Source organism: Coregonus lavaretus, assembly GCF_964263955.1.
Source record: "Coregonus lavaretus genome assembly, chromosome: 10".
In the NCBI taxonomy this organism is placed as follows: domain Eukaryota; kingdom Metazoa; phylum Chordata; class Actinopteri; order Salmoniformes; family Salmonidae; genus Coregonus; species Coregonus lavaretus.
Window position 1 is genome coordinate 36,595,231 of NC_139997.1, and position 27,817 is coordinate 36,623,047.

General features: G+C 41.8%; 1 protein-coding gene across 1 annotated transcript; it reads right to left on the reverse strand.

Moving 5' to 3' along the window:
• Nucleotides 1-1,688: 1,688 nt before the first annotated feature.
• Nucleotides 1,689-26,025, reverse strand: LOC311136467 (uracil phosphoribosyltransferase homolog). Its single transcript, XM_084170604.1, has 7 exons — nucleotides 25,637-26,025; nucleotides 19,163-19,205; nucleotides 13,866-13,935; nucleotides 13,670-13,732; nucleotides 13,287-13,448; nucleotides 12,237-12,335; nucleotides 1,689-2,160 (listed from the first exon to the last, which is right to left on the reverse strand). Exons 1-7 carry the CDS (start codon nucleotides 25,924-25,926, stop codon nucleotides 2,054-2,056), a joined length of 834 nt encoding a protein of 277 aa, XP_084026730.1. The 5' UTR covers nucleotides 25,927-26,025; the 3' UTR covers nucleotides 1,689-2,053.
• Nucleotides 26,026-27,817: the final 1,792 nt, after the last annotated feature.

Here is a 27,817-nt window from a genome sequence, read left to right on the forward strand (position 1 = left end):
ACATAAATAGAGCTTTTTGGTCTAAACTCCACTCGCCGTGTTTGGAAGAAGAAGAAGGATGAGTACAACCCCAAGAACACCATCCCAACCGTGAAGCATGGAGGTGGAAACATCATTCTTTGGGGATGCTTTTCTGCAAAGGGGACAGGACGACTGCACCGTATTGAGGGGAGGATGGATGGGGCCATGTATCGCGAGATCTTGGCCAACAACCTCCTTCCCTCAGTAAGAGCATTGAAGATGGGTCGTGGCTGGGCCTTCCAGCATGACAACGACCCGAAACACACAGCCAGGGCAACTAAGTAGTGGCTCCGTAAGAATCATCTCAAGGTCCTGGAGTGGCCTAGCCAGTCTCCAGACCTGAACCCAATAGAAAATCTTTGGAGGGAGCTGAAAGTCCGTATTGCCCAGTGACAGCCTTGAAACCTGAAGGATCTGGAGACGGTATGTATGGAGGAGTGGGCCAAAATCCCTGCTGCAGTGTGTGCAAACCTGGTCAAGACCTACAGGAAACGTATGATCTCTGTAATTGCAAACAAAGGTTTCTGTACCAAATATTAAGTTCTGCTTTTCTGATGTATCAAATACTTATTTCATGCAATAAAATGCAAATGAATTACTTAAAAATCATACAATGTGATTTTCTGGATTTTTGTTTTAGATTCCGTCTCTCACAGTTGAAGTGTACCTATGATAAAAATTACAGACCTCTACATGCTTTGTAAGCCAGTGCACCAGAAAGGATGTAGTTGTAGTGCCACCTAGTGGCCAGAGGGTTTATCATGTTGAGCACTTATTAATATTATAATAATATAATAATAATATAATATGCCATTTAGCAGACGCTTTTATCCAAAGCGACTTACAGTCATGCGTGCATACATTTTTTTTTTGTGTATGGGTGGTCCCGGGGATCGAACCCACTACCTTGGCGTTACAAGCGCCGTGCTCTACCAGCTGAGCTACAGAGGACCACATTATTATGTCTCAGAGACATTTACTTGGGGCCTCAGTGAATGTGTTTGCAGAGCAGAGGTATTGTTTCTGTCTGTGTTTGCCGTGTTGACATTTCATTTGATCTATTGTATGATTTCAGCTCGAGAGACCTCCCTGACGTCCTAGGGAGAGAGACATTCCATGAGGTGGGATTGGTAGAATCTGGTGACTTCACTTCTCTGTATCAGTGTCAATAAAAATGATCTACTTAAAAATAAAAAGTATTTGCATGATGAGGAATTTTTAGTTATTAGCAGGTAGTAACTTTTGTTTGTTTGTCTCAACAGAATTACGGCCAGGCATATATGACGACTCCGCTTCCTCTACAAAGGTGATCTATTCTATCCTCAAACCTGCTCTGAAAGAAAAGGGGTATGCTTTGTCAATACATCCAATAGACTGAAGAATTTTGTCAGAATGTAGTTAATCATACACTGTTGTATTTCTATGGGTTTTATCTCTGTATTCCTTGACTACACATAGACAGATGTCAAAAGGGCAATGTATGTCTGAGCTTCTTTTTCTTGACTTTTCCACTCTGAAATGTCCTAATTGTGCCTGCCATCATATTCCACTTTAGATCTGGTCTGCGTTTCTCTTGAGTGGTTTGTTTCTTTTGAGTTTTATGATACATTAAAACTGCTTGTGGCAATAATAATGACAACACTAATATCAAAACAAGACAATAGAATACATAGAAAAATATATATTTTAATTATTTGACTTTTTTTTAGACTTTCTGTTGAGGGAAAACAACCTAGAATTAACTACCATAACTGAACAAATAAAATGGCAGCAGTACATGCAAGCTCACTAGACTAGTTCCTAAAAGGCCTGCATGGAATGTGCTTTTTTTGTTTCTAGGAAAATCTTTGCATTGTTTGTGTCAGACTGAGGAGCACAGGTTAAGGCGGCATACACAGCAAAGCAGGATTCTTCAGCAGGGTAACAGCTTCTTTTGAAATAAGTGGACAAATTGACATCAGACAGAGAGAGGGACCATTCAATGGTTGGTTCTCATAGTATGGCATCCCACTGAATGGTCCTGGAGGGCTGACTAGTCTGTCCCAAAGTACCTCTGGCCAAAGTGTGTGGGAGCCACAGGGTGCACCTCGGTGGTCAGTATGGTGATTTCTGGGAACTCTTGAATGATGGACTTGGCACCTGGTGAAATTACACAACCATTTATTTGTATTTTTTATTTAACCTTTATTTAACTAGGCAAGTCAGTTAAGAACAAATTCTTATTTACAACAACGGCCTACCAAAAGGCCTTCTGCGGGGACGGGGGCAGGGATTTAAAAAAAGTAATATATATATATAGGACCAAACACACACCACAACAAGAGAGACAACACAACACTACATTAAGAGAGACCTAAGACAACAACATAGCATGGCAGCAACACACGACAACACAGCAAGGTAGCAACCCAACATGAAAACAACATGGTAGCAACACAACATGGCAGCAGCACAACATGGTAGCAGCACAAGACATGGTACAAACATTATTGGGCACAGACAACAGCACAAAGGGCAAGAAGGTTAGACTTGCAGTGCTTTCAATAAGACTGAGGGCTCTATTTTAACAAACCTAACGCAATGGTCAATCTTAGCGCTGGCGGTACCGTTATAGGTTCGGGAGTGTCAGCAATCTTTGCTATTTTCACAACCGGAATTAAGGGTGCAGTAGCTGGTGATGGCGCGAAAGGGCTGGGTTTTGATAAACAAGTTGTGGGTGTGTCAAGGCTTGTGTCAATGCTTGGCCCCGACTGGCCAATCAGAACATGCTCCATGGCTAAATATGTGGTTGCTTCAAGTTGTGTATTTATGTTTCTTTATCTATTGCATTGTCATCAACTCCAATTAGAATGTTAGTCCTTTATTGCCTAGTTCGTTAAATAGCCTGCCCCATATTTGCTAAATATTTTGAACATGTTTGCAGTCCACATTGTTCTAATTGCATTGCTTCAATATGGAAATACACCTCCCGAGTGGCGCAGGGTCTAAGGCACTGCATCGCAGTGCTAGCTGTGCCACTAGAGATCCTGGTTAGAATCCAGGCTCTGTCGTAGCCGGCCGCGACTGGGAGACCCATGGGGCGGCGCACAATTGGCCCAGCGTCGTCCAGGGTATGGGAGGGAATGGCCGGCAGGGATGTAGCTCAGTTGGTAGAGCATGGCGTTTGCAACGCCAGGGTTGTGGGTTCGTTTCCCACGGGGGGCCAGTATGAAAAAAAAAATATGTATGCACTCACTAACTGTAAGTTGCTCTGGATAAGAGCGTCTGCTAAATTACTAAAAATGTTAATTGTTAAACATAAGCTATAGCATTCGCACTGAAAAACGTGCTAGGCCTACTGTAAATTGCAGTCTGGACATGGTCAAGCCAAACATAGTCAATAAGCAAGATTAAATTCACTAAACTATTAATAAAGCCTAAAAAGTCTGTATAATTCTAATAAAAACTGTTAATCTTTCTAATAAGTTTGGTTTTTAATCAAATGAAAAACAGTTTTTTTAAACCAACAACAATATTTCTAAATAGGATCGGGTCAGAAGCATGATATAATACCTCGCTTCTCTCATTCCATGGCACTGTGTGCACACGTAGGCCTACAGTGAGGGAAAAAAGTATTTGATCCCCTGCTGATTTTGTACGTTCGCCCACTGACAAAGAAATGATCAGTCTATAATGTTAATGGTAGGTTTATTTGAACAGTGAGAGACAGAATAACAACAAAAACATCCAGAAAAATGCATGTCAAAAATGTTATAAATTGATTTGCATTTTAAATGAGGGAAATAAGTATTTGACCCCCTCTCAATCAGAAAGATTTCTGGCTCCCAGGTTTCTTTTATACAGGTAACGAGCTGAGATCAGGAGCACACTCTTAAAGGGAGTGCTCCTAATCTCAGCTTGTTACCTGTATAAAAGACACCTGTCCACAGAAGCAATCAATCAATCAGATTCCAAACTCTCCACCATGGCCAAGACCAAAGAGCTCTCCAAGGATGTCAGGGACAAGATTGTAGACCTACAATGGGCTACAAGACCATCGCCAAGCAGCTTGGTGAGAAGGTGACAACAGTTGGTGTGATTATTCGCAAATGGAAGAAACACAAAAGAACTGTCAATCTCCCTCGGCCTGGGGCTCCATGCAAGATCTCACCTCGTGGAGTTGCAATGATCATGAGAACGGTGAGGAATCAGCCCAGAACTTCACAGGAGGATCTTGTCAATGATCTCAAGGCAGCTGGGACCATAGTCACCAAGAAAACAATTGGTAACACACTACGCCGTGAAGGACTGAAATCCTGCAGCGCCCGCAAGGTCCCCCTGCTCAAGAAAGCACATATACAGGCCCGTCTGAAGTTTGCCAATGAACATCTGAATGATTCAGAGGAGAACTGGGTCAAAGTGTTGTGGTCAGATGAGACCAAAATCGAGCTCTTTGGCATCAACTCAGCTCGCCGTGTTTGGAGGAGGAGGAATGCTGCCTATTACCCCAAGAACACCATCCCCACCGTCAAACATGGAGGTGGAAACATTATGCTTTGGGGGTGTTTTTCTGCTAAGGGGACAGGACAACTTCACCGCATCAAAGGGAAGATGGACGGGGCCATGTACCGTCAAATCTTGGGTGAGAACCTCCTTCCCTCAGACAGGGCATTGAAAATGGGTCGTGGATGGGTATTCCAGCATGACAATGACCCAAAACACACGGCCAAGGCAACAAAGGAGTGGCTCAAGAAGAAGCACATTAAGGTCCTGGAGTGGCCTAGCCAGTCTCCAGACCTTAATCCCATAGAAAATATGTGGAGGGAGCTGAAGGTTGGATTTGCAAAACGTCATGCTCGAAACCTTAATGACTTGGAGAAGATCTGCAAAGAGGAGTGGGACAAAATCCCTCCTGAGATGAGTGCAAACCTGGTGGCCAACTACAAGAAACGTCTGACCTCTGTGATTGCCAACAAGGGTTTTGCCACCAAGTACTAAGTCATGTTTTGCAGAGGGGTCAAATACTTATTTCCCTCATTAAAATGCAAATCAATTTATAACATTTTTGACATGCGTTTTTCTGGATGTTTTTGTTGTTATTCTGTCTCTCACTGTTCAAATAAACCTACCATTAAAATTATAGACTGATCATGTCTTTTTTTTTCTTTCTTTTTTCTTTTTTTCTGGGGGATGGATCATCTTAATATTGCAGATAGATTGTATCTTCTATCAATGTAATTGTCTGCATCACTTCCAATCCCCCATGTTTTTTATATACTCCCCTTTATTACTTTTCAACCCCGCCATCCTTGCCCTACTTGGGGTAAACTAGTGAACAACAATGCCCAGGCCTCTACTTCCGGCCTATACTTACTATCTACACCTTATGGACACAGTTAATTTTACAATAATTATATTATATATATATATATATTTATTTATTTTTTCTCCTGAACTTCTTCTACTCTCAACCTCTCCGGTCATTTTCATGATGTCCATCCGGTTTGCTTCTATATGCCATATCTTTCTAACTGTGCTCTTTCCCAAACGATCCCAACATACAACCTATATACTTATTATGGACACAGTATGCTTACATTATTAGCTATCTTTGTTATTATTTGTTGTTATTTGTTATTAGTCCCATCCTTCAACTCTATTCAATACCTCCCATCGATCTCTTAACACCATCCATATAGGATTTCTATTTGCCATATATATTTCAACCGTACTGTGATGTTTTACAAAAGTTCTGAACCTTTCTATTCTCATTGCTTCTACAGATTGTGAATTAAAAATAAAAAAAATTGCTAAAAGTATTATTATATTATTGATCGATTGACTATGACTTTTCAGATCACCCAGTAATGCTATCTGCAAGGTTAGCTCCAGGTAAATATTGCAATCCTTTAGACATTCCTGGACCTGTGTCCAAAAACAAGCTACAAATGGACAGAACCAAAACAAATGATCTAATGATTCTGTCTCTTCACAGCAAAATCTGCAGAGCTGGGAAGATTGTATCCCCCATATAAATAACATTCTATTGGTAGCAAGAATTTTATATAATAATTTAAATTGAAAGATTCAAATTTTTGAATCCGGTGTCGTTTTGCGTGTCAGTTCATAAACACTATGCCATGGGATCGGTACGTCAAAAATCTCTTCCCAACTATTTTGCAATCTATATGGGACGGCTGTCAATCCTTTGGTCCTTAAGTGAAACTGATATACTTTTTTATTTATAATTTTTCCTTAACCAATTATGTTCTTTAATGCAAGACTGATCATGTCTTTGTCAGTGGTCAAACGTACAAAATCAGCAGGGGATCAAATACTTTTTTCCCTCACTGTAAATGTCTTTACGCATAACATTTGCACGTCTATACAAAATACTATACAAAATACTAGGCTCCTCTCAATTGTACTGTAGCCTAGGGCTATCGATTTAATTCAAATTTATGTTTTTGTGCAATATGCCAAATGGCTGTATGGCAAGAATCGAGGGTTTACGTTATAACGTTGGCAAATGCGGCATCTCGCTCTCTGTCAACCCATAGTGAACCGAACCATGCCCCAACGGTGTCACAGCACATGACAAAAGTTTTCCACAAATCACAATCCTGGACAGCCTTTCCCAAGTTATAACCACGCCCATGAAGTGTAGCGGCAGGCATTCTACTAAAATGGACAATGAGGAAGCCAGCTCAGCCTCTCGTGAGAATGAAATCATTCCCAAAAAGGGTAGCAATGTTTGTTCTATCTTATGGAAGTGGATCGGGTTTGAGAGGTCAGATGTTCAGCAAACCAATGTCCTGTGCAAAGTGTGTCGAAAGACAATTGCTACGAAATGTGGCAGCACAACTAACATGCTGACTAGACCGAGCACGCACGCCATCGCACGCATGTTGATTTTGTCCATCCACACCAGATGTGATCAGGACAAGCAGGTTGAAATATCAAAACGAACTCTGAACCACCTATATTAATTTGGGGACAGGTCGAAACACATGAAACATTCATGACCATTTAGCTAGCTTGCTGTTGCTAGCTAATTTGTCCTGGGATATAAACATTGGGTTGCATTTTGCCTGAAATGCACAAGGTCCTCTTCTCCGACAATTAATCCACAGATAAAAGGGTAAACCTAGTTAGTTTCTAGTAATCTCTCCTCCTTCGGACTTTATATGGCAGTTGGCAACCAACTTTAAGGTGCATTACCACCATCAACTGGGCTGGAGTGTGGACCTCAGTTCAGCTTTCAATCACCCATGTGGGTATTTGCTCCTAAACAATGAGGAGATGGGAGAGGCGGGACTTGCAGCGCGTCACGCGTAAAAAATAGAACCAAGTTCTATATTAGCGCCTGGCTACGCAGACCCTTGTTGTCGCGCGCGAGCAGTTTGGATGAAATAATCGAATAACGTACATTTATTTTGTAATGTGAGCGGTGTGGTCAGCAGTGGAATGTGAGGAATGCGTGAAACTACGCGATGCTGATGCTTCCAGTCGTCCCACTCCCAAAACATCTGGTAAGACATTATAAACTGGGTGGTTTGAGCCCTGAATGCTGATTGGCTGACAACCGTGGTATATCAGACCGTATACCACAGGTATGACAAAACATTTATTTTTACTTCTCTAATTACTTTGGGTAACCAGTTTATAATAGCAATAAGGCACCTCAGAGGTTTGTTACAGTGGGGAAAAAAAGTATTTAGTCAGCCACCAATTGTGCAAGTTCTCCCACTTAAAAAGATGAGAGAGGCCTGTAATTTTCATCATAGGTACACGTCAACTATGACAGACAAAATGAGAAAATGTTTTCCAGAAAATCACATTGTAGGATTTTTTATGAATTTATTTGCAAATTATGGTGGAAAATAAGTATTTGGTCAATAACAAAAGTTTCTCAATACTTTGTTATATACCCTTTGTTGGCAATGACACAGGTCAAACGTTTTCTGTAAGTCTTCCCAAGGTTTTCACACACTGTTGCTGGTATTTTGGCCCATTCCTCCATGCAGATCTCCTCTAGAGCAGTGATGTTTTGGGGCTGTCGCTGGGCAACACAGACTTTCAACTCCCTCCAAAGATTTTCTATGGGGTTGAGATCTGGAGACTGGCTAGGCCACTCCAGGACCTTGAAATGCTTCTTACGAAGCCACTCCTTCGTTGCCCGGGCGGTGTGTTTGGGATCATTGTCATGCTGAAAGACCCAGCCACGTTTCATCTTCAATGCCCTTGCTGATGGAAGGAGGTTTTCACTCAAAATCTCACGATACATGGCCCCATTCATTCTTTCCTTTACACGGATCAGTCGTCCTGGTCCCTTTGCAGAAAAACAGCCCCAAAGCATGATGTTTCCACCCCCATGCTTCACAGTAGGTATGGTGTTCTTTGGATGCAACTCAGCATTCTTTGTCCTCCAAACACGACGAGTTGAGTTTTTACCAAAAAGTTATATTTTGGTTTCATCTGACCATATGACATTCTCCCAATCCTCTTCTGGATCATCCAAATGCACTCTAGCAAACTTCGGACATGTACTGGCTTAAGCAGGGGGACACGTCTGGCACTGCAGGATTTGAGTCCCTGGCGGCGTAGTGTGTTACTGATGGTAGGCTTTGTTACTTTGGTCCCAGCTCTCTGCAGGTCATTCACTAGGTCCCCCCGTGTGGTTCTGGGATTTCTGCTCACCGTTCTTGTGATAATTTTGACCCCACGGGGTGAGATCTTGCGTGGAGCCCCAGATCGAGGGAGATTATCAGTGGTCTTGTATGTCTTCCATTTCCTAATAATTGCTCCCACAGTTGATTTCTTCAAACCAAGCTGCTTACCTATTGCAGATTCAGTCTTCCCAGCCTGGTGCAGGTCTACAATTTTATTTCTGGTGTCCTTTGACAGCTCTTTGGTCTTGGCCATAGTGGAGTTTGGAGTGTGACTGTTTGAGGTTGTGGACAGGTGTCTTTTATACTGATAACAAGTTCAAACAGGTGCCATTAATACAGGTAACGAGTGGAGGACAGAGGAGCCTCTTAAAGAAGAAGTTACAGGTCTGTGAGAGCCAGAAATCTTGCTTGTTTGTAGGTGACCAAATACTTATTTTCCACCATAATTTGCAAATAAATTCATTAAAAATCCTACAATGTGATTTTCTGGAGAAAAAAAATCTCAATTTGTCTGTCATAGTTGAGGTGTACCTATGATGAAAATTACAGGCCTCTCTCATCTTTTTAAGTGGGAGAACTTGCACAATTGGTGGCTGACTAAATACTTTTCCCCCCCACTGTATATATGGGCAATATACCATGGCTAAGGACTGTGTCCAGGCACTCCGCGTTGTGTCGTTCATTAGAACAGCCCTTAGCCGTGGTATATTGGCCATATACCACACCGCCTCGGGCCTTATTGCTTAAATATACCATAGCCGCATCATTTTCAAACGTCATCCCATATGACAAGAAAAGTTTGAGGTGGAAGGAGATAAGATGCGGTGACCTATCACAAATATATGGTCCCCATCTATACAGTGGAGAAGCCTGGCTTCAAAAAGCTGCTAAACACAATTGACCCCAAATATCAGCTACCAAGCGGCAAGTATTTTGTGGAAGAAGCATTGCCACAGTTATCCATTGCTACCCGCCAAAGAGTCACCGAGAAGCTGGCTAATGTGTCTTACTTTTCCAACACAACCAATCTATGGTGGAGCAGAACGTCGGCGCCATACCTAAGCTTGACAGTCCACTATATAGATGAAGAATGGACATTGCTAAATGTATCCCTCCAGACATCATACTTCTCCAATGACCATACCAGTGAAATAATAGCCCAGGGTCTCAAAGACGCACGAAGACAGACAGATGTGCATGACAACCGACAGCCGGAGCAACATGATAAAAGCATTGCCCTTGAACAAGTGGACCCCCCTGCAGTGCTTCGGACACAGGCTTCACCTTGCCATCGGTATGTGTGCCATTACATAATTAAAATGCATTCAAAAAATGAATCTTCAGACCAGCTGTAATCTTCTTCTTTTTTTACCTTAGTAGCTGGTTGTAATTCTACCAATCCAATAGCAAATTAACCACAGGCATGTTTAAATAATAACAACAATATGGCCTAATGTCATTGATTTAAATACATTTTCAATCAAAACGATTAAATATGTAAACATATAGGCCTATGCAAACAGCTACAATGGTCAAACATTACTAAACAATACAATTGACCAGTGTTTGTGTGTTCCTTCTTGTAGTAGTAATAATAATAATAATAATATTATGCAGGGTAAAAGTTTTTGCCAATATGTTTTCTTTGTCAAATAGTAATAAGGCTCATCAGGAAATGTTACATCACGATGTGTGGGAATGCTGTATTTGTCACATTACTGAAAATGGTGCCATTCTAAATATTATTTATTTGGTTCTTCCTTTATTTTTATTTTTTACAGAGAATGGTGTGAAAGACCCTCGGATTGACCGTGCCATCGGCATATGCAAGAAGGTTGTCAGCAGCTTCTCCTTCAGCTGGAAGAAGAGGAGATATATGGTTTTGGTTCAGGCTGAGCTCAGTCTACCCACTCACCAGCTCATCACAGAGGCCCCAACCAGGTGAGGTTCAAGACAGAAGATGGTTGAACGAGTCCTGGAGCAGGAGAAGGCCATAGCCTGGGTCCTGGGCTCAGAGAAGAAAAGCAGGCCCAGCTGGTAGGATATCGACGGTTTGGAGTCAGTGAACAAAGCCATAAGCCCACCTCAAGAATTCACTGATGCGCTGTCTGGTGAGGACTACGTTAGCGTCTCTTACCTCAAGCCTGTGCTACATCAGTTCAACACCAGCCTCACGCAGCCAGAGGAGGATGAGAACGATCTCACAAAACAAATCAAGAGCGCCACACTGGAGTATCTAAATGACAAGTACGCTGACTCTGCCACAGATGACCTCCAGGATATGGCCTCACTGATGGATCCCTGGTTCAGGACAACATACATAGCAGACGACAAGGTTGAGGGCATCAAACAAGTTGTTTTGGAGCTCCAGTCTCTGCTAGCTGAGAAAAGCACACCTCAGCCTGGCATAGCTGTGCATGTGCGCCAAGAAGAAGCTGAACCTGTTGCTAAGAAGAGCAAGAAGATAGTGCCGTCTGCCTCCCAGTCAGAGGAGGACACCATCAAAACTAAGCAGTCAAGCTACTTGATGTCCCCTGACACAAACCCAGACACAGACCCACTTGAGTGGTGGAAGCTCCATGAGGCCAACTTCCCTAGATTTAGCAATCTTGCAAAGAAGTGCCTATACATTCCTGCTACAAGTGCTCCTTCGGAGAAGGTCTTCAGCACAGGTGAGAACATTAACGTGCCATTTTTTTTTTTATATTACTTTTAGGCCATATCGCCCAGCCCTACTGTGGCCTATGTGCGAGGCAGATTCTCAAAAAGATCTGACGTTGATATGGCATTATAGGAGGACTGAGTAGTTTGGAGGAGAGTGTCTTTGGTAATCGGACGAGGGGCGCTCTATGAAAATGGGGATGGATAGCCTACTTGAACAAGTGAAATGCAGGTATGTGAATCATGAAAAAGCATGAGGGCAAAACCCCTAAAATATTTCAAAGCACTCGCAGTAGACCATTTAAACCCTCTTTATTTATAGGCTACTTTTGGCTAATGGCCAGGATAAAGACACCTATGCGATGCTGCTAAAGCAGCCTTGATTAAGGGGGGGGGGGGTAGGCTATGCTTGGATTTTAATAAAATTAAATGAAATGGGGGGAAACCAATCGTTTTTTAATCTTTCTAAATACGAGATTCACCAGCATCAAAAGGCACTGTGCGTCATGGCTGGATAGGCTGTGCTTCATCTCTCAAAATCCATGCCATTATCAACTGCGTTACCGTTAATAAGACCTGCTTTTTGAGGGTCTTAAAACGTCCCATTAACGCTGCATGAAATGGTCACTTTTGCGCTTGTTTTTAAGGACACACCTCCCAAGCTGATGTTAAACGGGTAAATTGCCAAACCTGGCGTTAAGGCTGGAAAATGCCACCGCCAGTTTTGCATGACGAAATTGCAAACTAACAAGAGCTTGACACTTGCGCCAGTTGCAAATAGAGGCCTGAATGAATGGAAAACAGGCTGTAGTATGAAACCCTAGAATGTTGAACCTTACAGAGTCTACTTCCACATTAAGCTAGGGACTGTAGGTGAGGCAGTGTTATATAGGTGAGGCGTACCGTGAGGGGTGGAGAAGAGGCTCAGGAGGATGATATGTTTAGCCCAGAGACCATGTTCAGTCAGAACTCTCACAGCCTCGATCACTGTGTTACCTGTACCTAAAGGCAGAACATATGTATATTAGATGAGCATAAACACAGGACAGACATCACAGTGACTTGACTTGACAGAGGAACAGGCAACATTTAATGAAGTCTTGCCTTGTGTGATCGTTACTATGACTAATCTGCTGCTACTTTCTATAAAGTAACAAAATGTCATTTTGATCTGTCTCAAGGCAGGTTTTCATCCTCCCAGAGAGGGATGCTAGTTAGTGGACAAAAAGATGACCCTTACTTCACTCTCAGTGGCTCCATTTGGCCTATTCATCATTTTCATTGCCGTCCAGTGAGCTCTTTATGGTTTCCCTCAGAAACGTATAATTATCTGCCTGGGGTAAATGATGCTGAAAAATATGCAGCATGCTACCTACCAAGGTCATTTTCAGAGCCGAATAAAGGACACCTTCCCACAATTATCTTAGCTGGAAGATGTAATTTAACAGAAATCGTGTTGCAAAGAGCAAATCAAGTGGAAAAGTCTCACTATCAAGTGTTCTTCATAAAAACAGGGGATGCCCATGACTACTACACTAATGCCTTGCTAACGGGAGCAATTTAGTCCTCATTTCTGGTTCATTCAAAAAGTGACTCCAACAGCACAGTTCCTTGGGCCCAGGGCAGAGCGACACTTCACCTGAACTCTTTGTCCTGAAGAGGAGTAAGTACTGTATTGAGAGTCTGTTGGTGCTTTTCCACTGCGGGGTTTTAAAACCGGTGCTTGGCCTACAGACATGTAAAGACTTTTGCGTTTACATGTGTGTAACCCCCCTGCACTGTGATTAAGGATGGGGAATGTGAGTACTACTCTCTCCATACTCACTGAGAATAGGGTACATGATGCTCCATACTCACTGAGAATGGGGTACATGATGCTGCATACTCACTGAGAATGGGCTACATGATGATACATACTCACTGAGAATGGGGTACATGATTATCCATACTCACTGAGAATGGGGTACATTAGAAGGACTTTCCTCCTGTTGATGTCTGGGGGGAACTTGGCGTAGTAAACTTTGGCCTTCTGGGTGTCCTCGTCACTCTGGATGAGGATCTTACCAATACGGATGGACCGGCAGCAGTCTCTGAGGCCCTGCTCCATGGCCTCACCTACGCGCGCACACCGCAATGGATAGATGTTGAATTCCACTCAGTTCATTCAAATGTAATTCATACAAGACGTAGTAATGATGAGCAACTGATAAGTCAAACAGTGAGTGAATAGTACTAATTATGTCAGGTGCTTATAGGCAAATCCACCAGCCAGGGATTCTAGTCAGACCAATTCAGATGTATTTTTCCTTAAATCTCCTATATAATCAGTGTCTTACCGCTTCTCATAATGCTGACACCGCAGTTGCCTTTCTCAAACTTCACACCATCATATTTATGCCCTGAAGGAAGAGTTGGGAGAGAGAGAGAGAGAGAGATTAAAATAGTCAGTTCTGTTCTTGGTGAGAAATGTTACAGTAATCCTGTAATGTATAGTATTTGCCCAATTTCTATCATTTCAAACTAATTTCTAACCTGTGGGAGTGGTCACTGTACACTCGCTGTATGGCAGCTGATTGAGTCCCTCTTCAACCACTAGTCTAATCTGTAGAAAAACAGAGTGGGTCAAAACAATAGTGTGCATTATACAAATGAGTCATTAAATGTAGAAAAAAATAATAATAATGAAACACACTACCGTTCAAAAGTTTGGGGTCACTTCGAAATGTTCTTGTTTTCCAAAGAAAAGCAATTTTTTTGTCCATTAAAATAACATCAAATTGATCAGAAATACAGTGTAGACATTGTTAATGTTGTAAATGGCTATTGTAGCTGGAAACGGCTGATTTTTAATGGAATATCTACATAGGCGTACAGAGGCCCATTATCAGCAACCATCAGTCCTGTGTTCCAATGGCACGTTGTGTTTGCTAATCTAAGTTTATCATTTTAAAAGGCTAATTGATCATTAGAAAACCCTTTTGCAATTATGTTAGCACAGCTGAAAACTGTTGTGCTGATTAAAGAAGCAATAAAACTGGCCTTCTTGAGACTAGTTGAGTATCTGGAGCATCAGCAATTGTGGGTTCGATTACAGGCTCAATATGGCCAGAAACAAATAACTTTCTTCTGAAACTCAGTCTATTCTTGTTCTGAGAAATGAAGGCTATGCCATGCGAGAAATTGCCAAGAAACGGAAGATCTCGTACAACGCTGTGTACTACTCCCTTCACAGAACAGCGCAAACTGGCTCTAACCAGAATAGAAAGAGGAGTGGGAGGCCCCGGTGCACAACTGAGCAAGAGGACAAATACATTAGTGTGTTAGTTTGAGAAACAGACGCCTCACAGGTCCTCAACTGGCAGCTTCATTAAATAGTACCCACAAAACACCAGTCTCAACGTCAACAGTGACGAGGCGACTCCGGGATGCTGACCTAGGCAGAGTTGCAAAGACAAAGTCCATTTGGTCTACGTCTCACAAATGTTCTTCTTTGTGATCCGAAGACCTCAAACTTCGATTCGTCTGTCCATAACACTTTTTTCCAATCTTCCTCTGTCCAGTGTCTGTGTTCTTTTGCCCATCTTAATCTTTTATTTTTATTGGCCAGCCTGAGATATGGCTTTTTCTTTGCAACTCTGCCTAGAAGGTCAGCATTCCGGAGTCGGCTCGTCACTGTTGACGTTGAGACTGGTGTTTTGCGGGTACTATTTAATGAAGCTGCCAGTTGAGGACCTGTGAGGCGTCTGTTTCTCAAACTAACACACTAATGTATTTGTCCTCTTGCTCAGTTGTGCACCGGGGCCTCCCACTCCTCTTTCTATTCTGGTTAGAGCCAGTTTGCGCTGTTCTGTGAAGGGAGTAGTACACAGCGTTGTACGAGATCTTCCGTTTCTTGGCAATTTCTCGCATGGCATAGCCTTCATTTCTCAGAAATGAAGTTTTATTTGTTTCTGGCCATTTTGAGCCTGTAATCGAACCCACAATTGCTGATGCTCCAGATACTCAACTAGTCCTCTGTAGCTCAGCTGGTAGAGCACGGTGCTTGTAACACCAAGGTAGTGGGTTCGATCCCCGGGACCACCCATACACAAAAATGTATGCGCGCATGACTAAGTCGCTTTGGATAAAAGCGTTTGCTAAATGGCATATTATTATTGTTATAGTCTCAATAAGGCCAATTTTATTGCTTCTTTAATCAGCACAACAGTATTCAGCTGTGCTAACATAATTGCAAAAGGGTTTTCTAATTATCAATTAGCCTTTTAAAATGTAAACTTGGATTAGCAAACACAACGTGCCATTGGAACACAGGACTGATGGTTGCTGATAATGGGCCTCTGTACGCCTATGTAGATATTCTATAAAAAATCTGCCGATTTCAGCTACAATAGCCATTTACAACATTAACAATGTCTACACTGTATTTCTGATCAATTTGATGTTATTTTAATGGACAAAAAAATGTAAGTGACCCCAAACTTTTGAACGGTAGTGTATATATTAAAGACATGCTCCGGAACTTTGGCGACAACTAAGTATTTTTTAAACATCCCCCTTTGGGCTGGATGTGTCAATGTGTAGTTCATACATCCATAATCTATTAACAGAATTACTGTCTTACCTCAATTAGACACGAAATCCCTAGTTTGAAAGCAATGTTTTTCTGGAAGCTGTGCTGCGCCATTTTCCCTACATTTTCCCCAATGTGGGCCAGCCCCCTAGCAATTAGAGTTCTAGCCAATCAACTTCAGCCCCTCACCATTTGAGTGTCAGCTAGCAAGATACACAGACAGCAGAGCAATGACGTGGTGCACATCACTCTTTATGCGATGCGCACTGCAGAGAACACCGGAAGAAGAATGATCACTGAATTATCACAGTAAAGGTTGTTTATGTGTCAATTAATCCCATAAGGGATGGGTTGCCAACAAATGTTTAATTCATTTATACAGTGCCTTCAGAAAGTATTCATACCCCTTGACATTATTTTTTAAATGACTACCTCATCTCTGTACTCCACACATACAATTAATTATCTGTAAGGTCCCTCAGTCGAGCAGTGAATTTCAAACACAGATTCAACCACAAAGACCAGGGAGGTTTTCCAATGCCTCGCAAAGGGCACCTATTGGTAAATAGTTAAAAAAACAAAAAAGCAGATTGAATATTCCTTTGAACATGGTGAAGTTATTAATTACACTTTGGATGGTGCATCAATACACCCAGTCACTACAATGATACATGCTTCCTTCCTAACTCAGTTTCCGGAGAGGAAGGAAACCGCTCAGGGATTTCACCATAAGGCCAATGGTGACTTTAAAACTTTGGATGGACCAACAACATTGTAGTTACTACACAATACTAACCTAATTGACAGAGTGAAAAGAAGGAAGCCTGTACAGAATATGCATCCTGTTTGCAACAAGGCACAAAAGTAATGCTGCAAAAAATTTAGCAAAGCAATACCCTTCTTGTCCTGAATACGAAGTTTTATGTTTGGGGCAAATCCAATACAACACATTACTGAGTACCACTCTATATTTTCAAGCATAGTGGTAGCTGATCAACAACCAATTTGACAGAGCTTGAAGAATTTTGAAAAGAATAATGGGCAAATGTTGCACAATCCAGGTGTGGAAGGCTCTTAGAGACTTACCCAGAAAGACTCACAGCTGTAATCGCTGCCAAAAATGTCAAAGTATTGACTCAGGGGTGTGACTACTTATGTAAATGAGATATTTCTGTATTTCATTTTCTATAAATTGGCAAAAATGTCTAAAAACATGTTTTCACTTCGTCATTATTGGGTATTGTGTGTAGATGGGTGAGAAAAAAATGAATTTAATACATGTTTAATTAAGGCTGTAACACAACAAAATGTGGAATAAGTCAAGGGGTATGCATACTTTCTGAAGGCACTGTATTATGTACAGTCGTGGTCAAAAGTTGAGAGAATGACACAAGTATTGGTCTACACAAAGTTTGCTGCTTCAGTGTTTTTAGATATTTTTGTCAGTTGTTACTATGGTATACTGAAGTATAATTACAACATTCCATAAGTGTCAAAGGCTTTTATTGACAATTACATTAAGTTTATGCAAAGAGTCAATATTTGCAGTGTTGACCCTTCTTTTTCAAGACCTCTGCAATCCGCCCTGGCATGCTGTCAACTTCTGGGCCACATCCTGACTGATGGCAGCCCATTCTTGCATAATCAATGCTTGGAGTTTGTGGGTTTTTGTTTGTCCTCCTGCCTCTTGAGGATTGACCACAAGTTCTCAATGGGATTAAGGTCTGGGGAGTTTTCTGGCCATGGACCCAAAATGTTGATGTTTTGTTCCCCAAGCCACTTTGTTATCACTTTTGCCTTATGGCAAGGTGCTCCATCATGCTGGAAAAGGCATTGTTCGTCACCAAACTGTTCTTGGATGGTTGGGAGAAGTTGCTCTCGGAGGATGTGTTGGTACCATTCTTTATTCATAGCTGTGTTCTTGGGCAAAATTGTGAGTGAGCCCACTCCCTTGGCTGAGAAGCAACCCCACACATGAATGGTCTCAAGATGCTTTACTGTTGGCATGACACAGGACTGATGGTAGCGCTCACCTTGTCTTCTCCGGACAAGCTTTTTTCCGGATGCCCCAAACAATCGGAAAGGGAATTCATCAGAGAAAATGACTTTACCCCAGTCCTCAGCAGTCCAATCCCTGTACATTTTGCAGAATATCAGTCTGTCCCTGATATTTTTCCTGGAGAGAAGTGGCTTCCTCGCTGCCATTCTTTACACCAGGCCATCCTCCAAAAGTATTCACCTCACTGTGCGTGCAGATGCACTCACACCTGCCTACTGCCATTCCTGAGCAAGCTCTGCACTGGTGGTGCCCCGATCCCGCAGCTGAATCAACTTTAGGAGACGGTCCTGGCGCTTGCTGGACTTTCTTGGGCTCCCTGAAGCCTTCTTCACAACAATTGAACCTCTGTCCTTGAAGTTCTTGATGATCCGATAAATGGTTGATTTAGGTGCAATCTTACTTGCAGCAATATCCTTGCCTGTGAAGCCCTTTTTGTGCAAAGCAATGATGACGGCACGTGTTTCCTTGCAGGTAACCATGGTTAACAGAGGAAGAACAATGATTTCAAGCACCACCCTCCTTTTAAAGCTTCCAGCTTGTTATTCTAACTCAATCAGCATGATAGAGTGATCTCCAGCCTTGTCCTCGTCAACACTCTCACCTGTGTTAACGAGAAAATCACTGACATGATGTCAGCTGGTCCTTTTGTGGCAGGGCTGAAATGCAGTGGAAATGTTTTTTGGGGATTAAGTTCATTTTCATGGCAAAGAAGGACTTTGCAATTAATTGCAATTCATCTGATCACTCTTCATAGCATTCTGGAGTATATGCAAATTGCCATCATATAAACTGAGGCAGCAGACTTTGTGAAAATTAATATTTGTGTCATTCTCAAAACTTTTGACCACGACTGTACATAGCTACCTCTACCCCTGCACATCTACTCTTAAAACATGTTTTCACTGTCATTATGGGGTATTGTGTGTGTAGATGGGTGAGAGAAAAAAAGATATTTAATCCATTTTGAATTCAGGTTATAACAACAAAATGTGGAATAAATCAAGGGGTATGAATGGTTTCTGAAGGCACTGTATCTGCACATATGTGACATATTACGACATTTTCGGGGACCACTTTTGGCTAATGAGTGCTACTTTCAGAACCACTTGCTAAAAAGTATACAAAAGTACCGGAGAATCTCTTTAATAGTTGGCCTAGAGTGAAAACAACACTGTCAATTGAACCAAGACAGTTTCTTACCAATCTATCTGCACAAAACACAAAATCACCCCTGCTGGTAGACCTGTAAAAGAACAAGATATGCTTACAGTAAGGGTTACGCTCAATGATTATATATGACTGGACAAAGGCAACGATCACGTGACACCATTCATTCCTATGTGAAGACATAGGTCGCGTTCCACTGCTTAAATGTTTCTGACGCCTGACAGATCTTACAACACCTAGATAGGTATTTTACCTATCAGCTATCCACATCATGTTATAGCAATCTGTCAGTCGATAACACAGTTGATGACGTGGCACGCAACCATTGGTTCTTGCATCGCCTCGCCTTAGCTCAGGAACGCACTCTCAATAGCGCATTTGATGCCAAGGAACTCTGTTAAGATGGTGTCTCGTGGGAGATTTATTTAGACTTAGGGGGGTTCCTCTGCCCAGGTGTCGCCTGGATATGTATTTTACGTATCAATTAACCACATCATATGCTTTAGCAATCTGTCAGTCAATGACACAGTTGATGACATGCCACGCAACCATTGGTTGATGCATGCGACGTCTGAGCAGGGGAACACGACCATAACATGCGCAGTTTGAGCTACTCCAGGAAGTGATGTTGCAAGCTAGCTCAGTGCTCTCAAGTTGAAGGCTGACCAGGGTACTGCAGGCTGCCATTAGCTACTAAATTATCCTTATAACTTCTACTGTGTGTGATTTTTTTTTTAAATAATCGATTCAAGGACATCTGGTGTAATATAAGCAATTATTGGTACCTTGATTGTCTTAGATTTGTTATTATATTTACACAAGATTGACCACGAAGATTGGCATTTCCTCATTCACTACAATTGAGTCTCCTGTTTTCTGCAAACAATGCCTGCAGTACCGCGGTCGGCCTTGAACTTTGTGGCTTCAATGAGAGGGGGCAGTCGTTCTCCTGGTTAGGCTACATAAAAGAGGAAATCCATGCATGATCCACGGTCGTAATTATTATTATTATTTTATTTTTTGAGGGGGTAGATCAGCTTTAATATTGCAGATAGATTGTGGCTTCACCATTTCCAATATTTTCCTTCTAGTGACGGTCGTCACTAGTTACCACAGCCACAAAGTCAGAAGGCCTACCTACTCAACCAATCAAATGAGGGAATGTGATGACGCGTATTCCGGTTTGCGGGAAACGCCTCATTTTCGAAATGGTATATCTCGAGTTCAAGTTTGAGGACCAAATAACTAAATACATTCGTGAACAAGAATTGGCAACGTCACTAAAATTCATAATATTGAGAAATAACTGATGTTTTGGGCAAAACGGTAAGTTGTCTTTTCTTTTTTAGATAACTAGTTGCTAACTTTTACTACTCTCATCTAAAATGAGCTAGCTAGTTAGCATAAGGGATTCCATTCCAAGAAATTAGGAGTTATTCTATTTGATAGAGCATCGTTGTTAGTTTCTCTACAAGCCTTTAATTCTAATAGTAATATATAATATTCTTGACCTTTAATAGATGCACAGCCTTTGGCAGGGAAAAAACTCAGTTGGGAGAGTAAAAGTATCCCATTCAATGGTGTTCCATTTCAAGTTGTGGGCACAAAGACATATTAATGCCACCAGGGGAAAGACAGACAAACAAAAGCCAAAGAGAAATACGCTGCTGAAATGAACAAGAAGGCAGTAAGTTCAAAGACAGATCACTGTAATTCATACCATACACTTTTACAACATTAATTTCATTTTAATAATGTAGAAGTACTAACTAACAAAGGAATGTTCCTCAATAAAATTTAAGAAGATGGGACTTTAAACAGTTATCCCAACTCTGTGGTCACTAAAGATCCCATGGTGGGGGTGCTTATTTGTCCTGTTTTCACTTAATGTGTAAATCAAACTGTACTCCTATCATGTAATACTTTTTATAAAAGTACCATGTATGTAAAGTGTATGAATAATGTATATGTAACAAAATATTTGTAAAAAACAAACTAAAGTAAAACAAAGTTACTTTGTCCCCCGAAGATGGGGATGGATGGGCCAATAAAATAAATACAAATAAATCAAATTTTATTTGCCACATGCGCCGAATACAAAAGGTGTAGACATTACCGTGAAATTCTTACTTACAGCCCTTAACCAACAATGCATTTTTTTTTTTATAAAAAAGTAAAATAAAACAAAAAAGTGTTCAGAAAAAAAAGAGCAGAAGTAAAATAAAATAACAGTAGGGAGGCTATATAAAGAGTATGTAAGTGGGGTTAGGGTGGTGAGTTTCCTCTTAAACTGTAAAGAGCTTTGGGTGTTGTGGTGTCCAAAACAAACCTTTGCTGATAATGCCGTGATGATAAGAAGTCCGCCGACACTGTACTTTGTTTATAAAGGTTTATTATAACAAAGAGTTTCAGCGTCAGATTTACAGATACCTGCAGATATCTGAAGAACAGCAGGAGCCAATTCTGTAATTCGCTATTCCTCTCCCCTCTCTTCAAGACATGGTATTTATATCCTATATGACATAGTATGGCGTGATTTTAATACCCAATCCCTGGCTTTCCTACATATCTTCCCATATCCTTTTTTCCAGGAACTTAGTGATGATTTCCAGATGTTTCAGCAAGCAGAGCCAAGTTTCCTCTATTCCAAGAAACCTATGTAGCAATGCTTTTCCAAATGCTTTAGCAAAGTAGAGTAAAGTTCATCTATTACACCATTTGCAAACATCAGCAAAATCCTAGACCCTCAGACACTACAGTGTCTAGAAAGGTGTCATGTAAGCAGCTTTTTCTAACGCTTTGAGCACATTGACGACTGGGCCGGCAGCCGAAGAGAGCCCCTGACAACGAGGGCTTCGTACTTACGGTCTCCGCGTAGGACATGCGTGTTGACCCTCGCAAGGCTGCCGGCCCAGACGACATCCCTAGCCGCGCCCTCAGAGCATGTGTAGACTAGTTGCCTGTTGTGTTTTCGGCAGTGGTTGGAACCACTCCAGGGAACATAACCGAAAACCGTAAAATACTTTCTTTTTTTCACGGAACAGAAACGGAACCGGGAACGAAAGTGATCTAAACTGTTCCGGAACAGAACCGTTATTTTAAAAGCATGGAAACCGGTTAATAATGTTATTTTACGTTACAGGCATTTTTTTCTAGTACCACAAAAAAACGCAACAAAGCGACTATGCAAAGCCCTCACTGTCACTCAAAAAAACGTATCCCAGCATCTGCCTGCAAGCTGAAAATCTTTGCCAGTGTGTGTGCATGTTTAGGCTACCTGCCCCTCCCCCCTCTGAAGCATAGGCTACTGTACTGACGTTAGAAGCGTGAGAAGATAGGGATAGATTTTTTTATTAGCTAGAGAAGAATGGATTAACTTTTTCAATGCTAGTTAAGGATACTATAGGCCTAGTTATCGCGTTGGTATAATTCTGTGGACCTAATACATATACTGCATGTCATAACAAGATGCCGACTAGAATCACCACTCTCGACGGGTCTGACCTAGAGTATGTGGACAACTACAAATACCTAGGTATCTGGTTAGACTGTAAACTCTCCTTCCAGACTCACATTAAGAATCTCCAATCCAAAGTTAAATCTAGAATCGGCTTCCTATTTCGCAACAAAGCCTCCTTCACTCATGCTGCCAAACATGCCCTCGTAAAACTGACTATCCTACCGATCCTTGACTTCGGCGATGTCATTTACAAAATAGCCTCCAACACTCTACTCAGCAAATTGGATGTAGTCTATCACAGTGCCATCCGTTTTGTCTCCAAAGCCCCATACACTACCCACCACTGTGACCTGTACGCTCTTGTTGGCTGGTCCTCACTACATGTTCGTCGTCAAACCCACTGGCTCCAGGCCATCTATAAATCACTGCTAGGCAAATCCCTGCCTTATCTTAGCTCATTGGTCACCATAGCAGCACCCACCCGTAGTCTGCGCTCCAGCAGGTATATCTCACTGGTCATTCCCAAAGCCAACACCTCCTTTGGCCGCCATTCCTTCCAGTTCTCTGCTGCCAATGACTGGAACGAATTGCAAAAATCTCTGAAGCTGGAGACTCTTATCTCCCTCACTAACTTTAAGCATCAGTTGTCAGAGCACCTTACCGATCACTGCACCTGTACACAGCCCATCTGAAATTAGCCCACCCAACTACCTCATCCCTATATTGTTATTTATTTTGCTCTTTTGCACCCCAGTATCTCTGTTTGCACATAATCTCTTGCACATCTAGCATTCCAGTGTTAATACTAATTGTAATTATTTTGCACTATAGCCTATTTATTGCCTTACCTCCATAACTTGCTACATTTGCACACACTGTATATATATTTTCTGTTGTGTTTTTTTTGACTTTATGTTTTTTTTACCCCATATGTAACTCTGTGTTGTTGTTTTTATCGCACTGCTTTGCTTTATCTTGACCAGGTCGCAGTTGAACTTGTTCTCAACTGGCTTACCTGGTTAAATAAAGGTGAAAAAAAAAAAAAAAAAATGCCTAGCGCTTCAAGCCTGCTCCTGGTTGAGGAGCAGGCTTGAAGCTCTAGGCATCTTGTTATGACATGCATTATATGTATTAGGTCCACAGAATTATACCAACTCTCTCTCTCGCTTTCTCCCCACCCGTAAAAGTTGTCACATCTTGCACCATAGGCTACACTTATCTGTCCATCATACATGTAAACAGCTTGCCTACTATATCCGCACTGATTGGTGAAGTAATTTAATAATAATAAAACAAAAAATAATTTAACAGAAAGGAACAATATAAACCAGTACTTAATACTGGGACTGAACTCCTCCCTAAGCAACTGGGTCCTGGACTTCATGATGGGCTGCCCCCCAGGTGGTGAAGGTAGGCAACATTACCTCCTGTACACTGATTCTCAACACGGGAGCCCCACAAGGGTACGTCCTCAGTCCCCTCCTGTACTCCCTGTATACCCACAACTGCATGGCCTCACACAGTTCCAACTCTAAGTTCGCTGACGACACAACAGTAGTAGGCCTGATTACCAAAAACAACGAGACGGCCTACAGGGAGGAGGCACTCTGACGGCGTGGTGCCAGGTAAAAAACCTCTTCCTCAACCTCAGCAAAACAAAGGAGCTGATTGTGAACTTCAGGAGGAACCAGGCTGGGCACGCCCCCATCCTCATCAATGGGGCCACCATGGAGACAGTCGAAAACGTCAAGTTCCTCTGCGTATACATCTCAGAGGATCTGAAATGGTCAAACCACATGGACACTGTGGTGAAGAAGGCAACCTCAGGATGCTGAAGAAATCGGCCTGTCCCGGAGGGCCCTCAGTGTTCTTCAGGAGCACCATCGAGAGCATACTGTCGGGCTGTATCACAGCCTGGTACGGCAACTCCACCGCTGCTGACTGCAAGGCACTACAGAGAGTGGTACGCTCAGCTGAACGCACAATTGGGGGCACACTGCCTGCCCTCCAGGACACACCAGGTGTCGCAGGAAGGCCAAGAAAGGACCCCAGCCACTCTAATCAAAAGAGAACCATCGCGCTCTTCCAGAAGCTTGGCTGGTGGGTAAAACCTGCGAATTCAGACAGAGGTGTAATGGGTTCGCACTCAAAAATATGTTGCATAAAGCTTACTTCAATGTTAAATTGTCTTACTGCATCAGGGATAGCATAGCGTACACAGACATTTCGGCTTTACAGCCTTCACCCTAGCCATGTCCTCCCAGTTTCCATCACTCAGATGCAGAAAGTATAAGAGCATCATGGCAAAAACTGAAAGACTGGCTGCTGAATAGCCACCACTAGTCAGCTACCTGCACACACCATTCCCATTTATCATTGCTACAGTGGTTAGTATGTATATATTTTTATTGTTTTATTTCACTGTGTCCTGCATTGTTGGAGCTCAAGAACTTCACTGTGCCCTGTCATTCCATCTGCAACCCTGTACATGTGAATATTAAACTCTCTCTCTAAAACTAGTGATGACAATGATCAACTTTCAAAAAATAAACATGTAGGCCTATTGGTGGTATCACCTTACAACGGCTTGTTATTCAAAATGGAAACTCAAATTGTGATTAGTGCACTCATTTAATGTTCTGTTATCAGTACATTGTCGATTGTTCTATAAGGTCTAACATTATTTATATTAGAAACCTCGTGGTATATAAGGAAGTTGTGGACACGTTTACTACCGCTTATGTGGCAGCAGACTATAATAATTACATTTGGCCTAAATCTTCTTCATGGAAATAACCTGTTTCAGTGGTGCATTTGCAGTTCTGGGAAACAAAGATACCAGATTAGGCTTCCGTAACCATATAAATGCAGCGTAATTTCAGTTATAAATAGTAACATGTTGTCGATTGTCCATTCACTTGGTATACAATGTATAATTTCCACATTATTAGACAGTCATCATCTGGTGCATGATAATACAGGTCAATACTCTGTGCCAGACACTCACTCCGTGGTATTATTACGTACTCTGACAAAAGACTACTCACTTGTCTCTAATGATGGTCTGCAATTCTCGTATTTGGTCATTCAAAGGAAGCAGTTTTAATTGCGGTCCAATCTTCCTCGGTAGTTTAGTGTAGAACACATTTTCACAAGTTTCAGGGACCCCTGCATCTCTATTCGATACTGGCAGGACGCTATTGCTGCAGCTATTAAACCGAACCTGCTTGGTGCCGCTCAATGCCGCGTGCTCTTGACTGTCATTGTTGTTCAGCTGCTGATTTTGACAAGGCATTTTGATTTCCGTACCAGTACCGTTGTCAAAATACGTTTCCATAGAATAAAGAATACGTTAAATAAGCATTTTAAGCGCTATGCCCTTTTGCGATTAATATAAATGTCTTGGTAGCCATTTTTGTCTTCCCCGTTTCTGGGTGCCAGCAGCAAAAAAAATAATCCTTAATAGCATGAAGCTACAGGCACATAAACAGGAAATTAGGTCACACCTAATTCTCACCACTGAATGGCCAGAATGTCTGTCCGTCTGGACCGCTTGAGGGCGCATTCTGTCAATGAGTGCTTGAGACTATTTCTAATGCCTACGATACAGTGATTTACATTTACATTTTTAGTCATTTAGCAAAGAGCGATTTACAGGAGCAATTAGCGTTAATCGGCAGATTTTTCACCTAGTCGGCTCGGGGATTAGAACCAGCGACCTTTCGGTTACTGGCACAACGCTCTTACCCACTAAGCTACCTGCCGCCTATGATGATGATATTCAAGTGTCATTCTCACCATTCCCAAACCTACAGGCTATATATTCACTAGTTGACTAAACTCGATTTCATGGTGAAGGAAGTTTCTGATGAACTCCACCAACGGAGTGGAGCAGAGACCAGGCGTTTGTGGAATTCAACTCCAAGTAGGCCTACATCGATTCGCCCAAGGTCCCCATAGAAACGCATTGTTCTTATTTTGTACACATTTAGGCGAAAGTGAAACTTCTCGCTTCGCCTCTACTTCTCTGTCTTAGCGCAACAGCAATCAGCAAACAGTCGGTGTTTGTATTTGATTAACGTTTATTGAAAAAGTATGGTTTGACGCGTTCAACCAGTTAGCAAGTCGAACATTTCCGAGTTTCCTAGTTCCGACTAGCACTTGAACGCGGCATAAATCATGGACAAAAATTGCCTCTTGAAAAAAATGAAAAATGAAAGATCTTTCAAGTTGATCACCTGACAATAGTTCAACTAATATCTACCATCTTGAGGAAAATAGACTCATCACCACTTATTATAGTAGTCATGTTTGCCATTTGGAGGTTTAGTTTACTTTCAGGAGTGCTTTCGCAAATTAGTTTAGTTTTAGATTAGATATATTAACACCATGTTGCAGTTTTAGGGTGCCATATTGCCTGGATTTTAGGAAGTTGCACATCCTCCCAGTGGCCGCTGCATTAGACAATAGGCAGCAGAGTAAATAGTAATGTTGGTATCCCTCTGCCTGCCTGCTTGCGTCTCTACTGACAGACAAGTACCCCTATCATCTGGAACCTGAGCTGCTGTTCTGTCGTGTAGCACTACTGATTAAACTTTCAGTAAGGATATTTGTACTGGTACTATCCTCACAATTGATGAGTTTTAGGTTGAAGCTCACTAACCACGTTTCCATCCAACCATTTTATGCAGATGAATTACCTGACTCATCAAAAACGTCACGACCGGGATGATGGAAACATGAAATGCCGGTACAATTTGTTCGTTCGACATGGTAGGATCTTTGTGTCCTTAAAATAAATTATGCGAGAAATCGCGGTGGAAATGCCTTTATGCGCAAATATACTAACAGGTCTGTGAGAGCCGGAATTCTTACTGGTTGGTAGGTGATCAAATACTTATGTCATGCAATAAAATGCAAATTAATTACTTAAAAATCATACAATGTGATTTTCTGGATTTTTGTTTTAGATTCCGTCTCTCACAGTTGAAGTGTACCTATGATAAAAATTACAGACCTCTACATGCTTTGTAAGTATGAAAACCTGCAAAATCGGCAGTGTATCAAATACTTGTTCTCCCCATTGTATGTCAATTGGTATTGGTATGTTATGCAGATCAGATTGACCATCCTCCTCCCTTACCTCTTCAATGAATATCCCATAGGCCTCTACATTATGGACAAGGTATGTGTATGAAAACCATTATTAAAACAGTTTTTTTCATTCA

Excerpts from the sequence above, each read along its gene's own strand:
- LOC311136467 (XM_084170604.1), bottom strand. The coding sequence starts at position 25,926 with ATGGAAACGTATTTTGACAACGGTACTGGTACGGAAATCAAAATGCCT. Across the intron at positions 19,206-25,636 it reads CAGACCATCATTAGAGACAA|GTCTACCAGCAGGGGTGATT; the intron begins GTGAGTAGTCTT and ends GTTCTTTTACAG. Across the intron at positions 13,449-13,669 it reads TGTCAGCATTATGAGAAGCG|GTGAGGCCATGGAGCAGGGC; the intron begins GTAAGACACTGA and ends GTGCGCGCGTAG.